Below are 3,864 nucleotides of genomic sequence, written 5' to 3' on the forward strand. Positions count from 1 at the left end.
AGGTCCAAAGATAATAACTTCAGTTTTGTTTCTGTTCAGCTGGAGAAAGTTTTGGCACATCAACACATTTATCTGTTCTAAGCATCTATTCAGTTCAATTAGGGACCAAAATTACAACATTTTCAGGTGGTGTGGTTTGCCTGCACTTTATGAACTGAGCCAAACCCCTTGAAAATCCTGTTCGCCCACTAATTTGTGGTGGTGCTGCACCAACAACTGCTGAAGGAAACGACACAAAAACCTCAGAAGATGACATAAGTGCAACTTCCTTCTTCACAAAATGTAAACAAAAATGGAGTGGCATCAAGATTTTTTTGGGGGATTTCTTTTTTGTCGTAAGTCTCTTCCCCAACCTGACACTTCTACAAGCCATGCAGAAACATTTGATATTTAAACTAACTTAGATTACTGCCAGTTGGTTAAATACATGCTTGGTCAGATTCACAGTTTTGGTTTCAGTTCATATCTAACAAGAAAAGAAAAAATATTGAAATGCAAATGTAATTTTAGTATCTGTACCTTGTGGCTTCTGTTAGCTTGCGGTGGATCTCTTCGTATGTGTCCACATTGAAGGTTCTCTGGACGAACGTGAGGGCCATCTTCAGAGCCTCCACTCGAAGCTGAGGACAATGCTCAGCAATGAACTGCAGCCTCTCAATCCGCATTAATCCGCTGTAGCTAGTAGCATATTGTTCCAGGTCCTACAGAAATCCACAAACAAGAGATCTTATCCAAACACCTCCAATAAAAAGTTGTCATTTTTAAAAAATTAGAACATGAGCAAAGTTTTGTTAAAATACGCAAGAAAACATTGATAAAACAATGTGTTGATAATGATTTTTATATGTCTTTATTTTCTTTTTCATTGCTTATTCTTAACAGTATTTAAGATGTAATACAAAAGAGAATTTGAGAAACTGATCCGTTTATCACATTATTAGGGGTGCACCGATTGCAGTTTTCTGGCCGATACCAATTTGAAATGTTGTTAAAGTCACTGAGTTGGCAACAGTGGGGTAGGGCTGGGCTATATGAGGAAAGTCTAATATCCCCGATATATTTTTGCTATATCACAATACACAATATATGTTGAGACACTTTAAAATAACATTGTAGCTCATTAAAACTGCAGACCCCTTGCAGCATGTTGTCACCTACACAAGTTCCCAACCCCATTTCCCTGCTAGACTTAAATGTAAGCTCAATGTATAAATAAAAAGGGATGCAGTATTTTGCTATGAATTGTCTACACTATGACTACATATCAAGGTCAGAAAAAAGTTTTAATTAAGAAAAAAAATAGCGAGGGAGAGGAAAGTTACTTGCTTGACTTTGACAAACTTAACATATAGATGTGCTGTTGAATAAGGTGTGTTTTGGTTAAGCTTAAAAATAAAAAAGGCGACCTACACACAAACTGACAGATCATCAGTAGAGCAGCTGTTTAAATTAGCTAATCAGCCACCACTTTGTTAGTGTGGCTAATAGCAGTGGTAGCTAATCTACCACAGCAATCACTTAATAATAATCGCAAAATACACATCAAGTCTAAACACATAAAACAGTAAAAAACTGAATGTTCTGTTCTCTGTGGGGGAAATGTTTGAGTGTTTTTGGTGCTGAATTCTGATGCATAAAGTGGTGTTATCAGTTGCTATGGCAACGAGTCTGCGTACCGTAAAGCCGATATAGAATGGTACCAACTGATTTGAAATTTTTTATTGTGATAGGGCATTTTTTCATTATTGCCCAACCCCACTTGAAAGCAAAAAGTTACATCACAAATGCCAAATAAGGTAGATCAAATCAAACAAAGATGTTTGATTTGATCTACCTGTTGGTAGGCCTGTCGCGATAAATAATAAATCAATTAATGGCACGATAAATGAAAATTATCGACCTCATTTTAATTCTTCTGCCTTTTCTCTTTCTATTGATGACACTGAATGAAAAAAGGCTCAACTCCGGTGCTCTCCACTGACCCTCCCTTCCTCATTTCCTCAGTGTAATGCTCAGTTGATTTTGAAATTGTCAGCCGATCGTCTGCCCATTTTCAAAACTTGAGAGACACTACCCAACAAAAAATTGTAAGTATAACAGGTTTGATCGGGTTTGATTGTGCCATGTGTCCAGCCAAGACAAGAGCAACGCAACACACACGAACCGATTTCTCTCACCCACATTCAGATTTCAGACAGAAAATCCCATAAAAACCCACTATATCACACATGAATTTAGAGTAAACAAACACGGCTGAATGAATAGCCTTATTATTATAACCTATTTGTGTCACGTTAACGATGAACAGCTGAAAATCAACTGCGGTAGCAATTTCGCTCCAACTCCTCTCCTGGTCATTTCTGTGGATATTCTTTGCACGAAATGTTGGATAAACAGTAATGTTGTTTCCACATATCATCTCCGAAGTCCTTTGGACTTCGAGTTGTGCCGTGTCAGCTGTTTGGGATTCTGAGGGAAAAGCATGGAGGGGAATCCATGCTTTCTGATTGGCTACCTGTCACATTCAACAGACTGCGTTGTCTCTCCCAGTCAGGGAAAACCACACACGCTGTGATAATCGGCCAAGACAATCCAACATGTTGAATATGCCTGATTTAGATCGGAGCAGCCACGACCTTCTACCGACTGGACCCAATCAGTCCTAACACACCTCACACTACAGGATGATCGGTTATGATCATTGGACATTCTAAGATTGTCGTAAGGGGAAAACCCGGGGCAAAAAATTGTGTAGTGTGAACTGGGCTTAAGGGAGGGGGGAACTACTGGATCAGGTAGTTGGATATGCCCATCTTCTCTATCTAAATCTAATGATTATTGAGGGGCAGTATAGTATACAGACTTCATAATCTGTACTCTTTTGGTTGAATGTAGTTTTTATTTCCACTTTGGTTTTATGTTGTTTTTGGTTTTTATTCAAGTGCATTTTTTGTTAACGGAGACTGAGAGTCCATTTTATTTTTGTTTTTGGTTTTGTTTATTTTGTTTACCAGTTCCAGTGTTAAATGTTCTTTTGTAAATAAAGTGCATCTACTTTTGGTAGGATGTAGCTTGCATTATTATGTCATTACAATTTTATCAGTTTTAAATGGTCTTCAAACAATATTATTGTTTATCGCAATAATTTTTTAGACAAGTAATTGCTCAGCAAAATTTGTTATTGTGACAGGCCTACCTTTTGACAAGGAAGTGATAGAAACATCAGAATTCAGTGATTTTGAAGACTAATCTAATTCTTCTGGCAATACAGTTGTGTGCAAGTTTCACATGGACATAGTATTTAAAACTTAAATTCTAACAAATCTCAGTAATCTCAATGTTCCTTGTCTCTGTAATAAGTGAGCTATGAAGTAATTTAAGTGTCTTTCTATTTTGTAATGAAAGCTTCCCAAAAAGGGAGTCAGGGCTTAAAGTAAAAAAAAAATCCTGAGCCTGAAACTTATAGTGGTGATAGAAATTAACTATAGCGTTGTTATTGGCACAGTTTAATAAAAAGTGTCTTTGAATAGTGCAAACAATTGCTTCTAACAATACAATTAACAAGCTAAACACTCTTCAGTAGGCTACTTTGCACTGACTATTATTTTATTATTAATATTACTATCACTATTGTAGATGTTTTGATTTTTATGCTTGTTTCTGTATTTATCATCAAAAATAATTTCCCAGAGAACAAAAAAGTCATGTGATAGAAATTATTTTCACAGGTGTCTATGAAAAATTTAATGAACATTCAAGTTAAAATCTGTAGGCCTAACAGCAGCCAATCAGAGTGGAAAATATATTCTTGTTGCCTTTTTCTAGTTCTTAAATATTCCACAAAATGATCAGATAAAAGATGTT

General features: G+C 36.3%; 1 protein-coding gene across 1 annotated transcript in view; it reads right to left on the reverse strand.

Moving 5' to 3' along the window:
* The window catches only part of gps1 (G protein pathway suppressor 1), a 27,618-nt gene that overhangs the window by 17,820 nt on the left and 5,934 nt on the right, over window positions 1-3,864 (reverse strand). Inside the window, exon 3 of the mRNA XM_007565478.2 lies at window positions 520-701. Within this exon, the coding sequence (XP_007565540.1) occupies window positions 520-701 (182 nt within the window). The remainder of the gene's footprint in view (window positions 1-519; window positions 702-3,864) is intronic.

This window comes from Poecilia formosa, unplaced genomic scaffold (genome assembly GCF_000485575.1).
Source record: "Poecilia formosa unplaced genomic scaffold, Poecilia_formosa-5.1.2 Scaffold176, whole genome shotgun sequence".
Lineage (NCBI taxonomy): Eukaryota > Metazoa > Chordata > Actinopteri > Cyprinodontiformes > Poeciliidae > Poecilia > Poecilia formosa.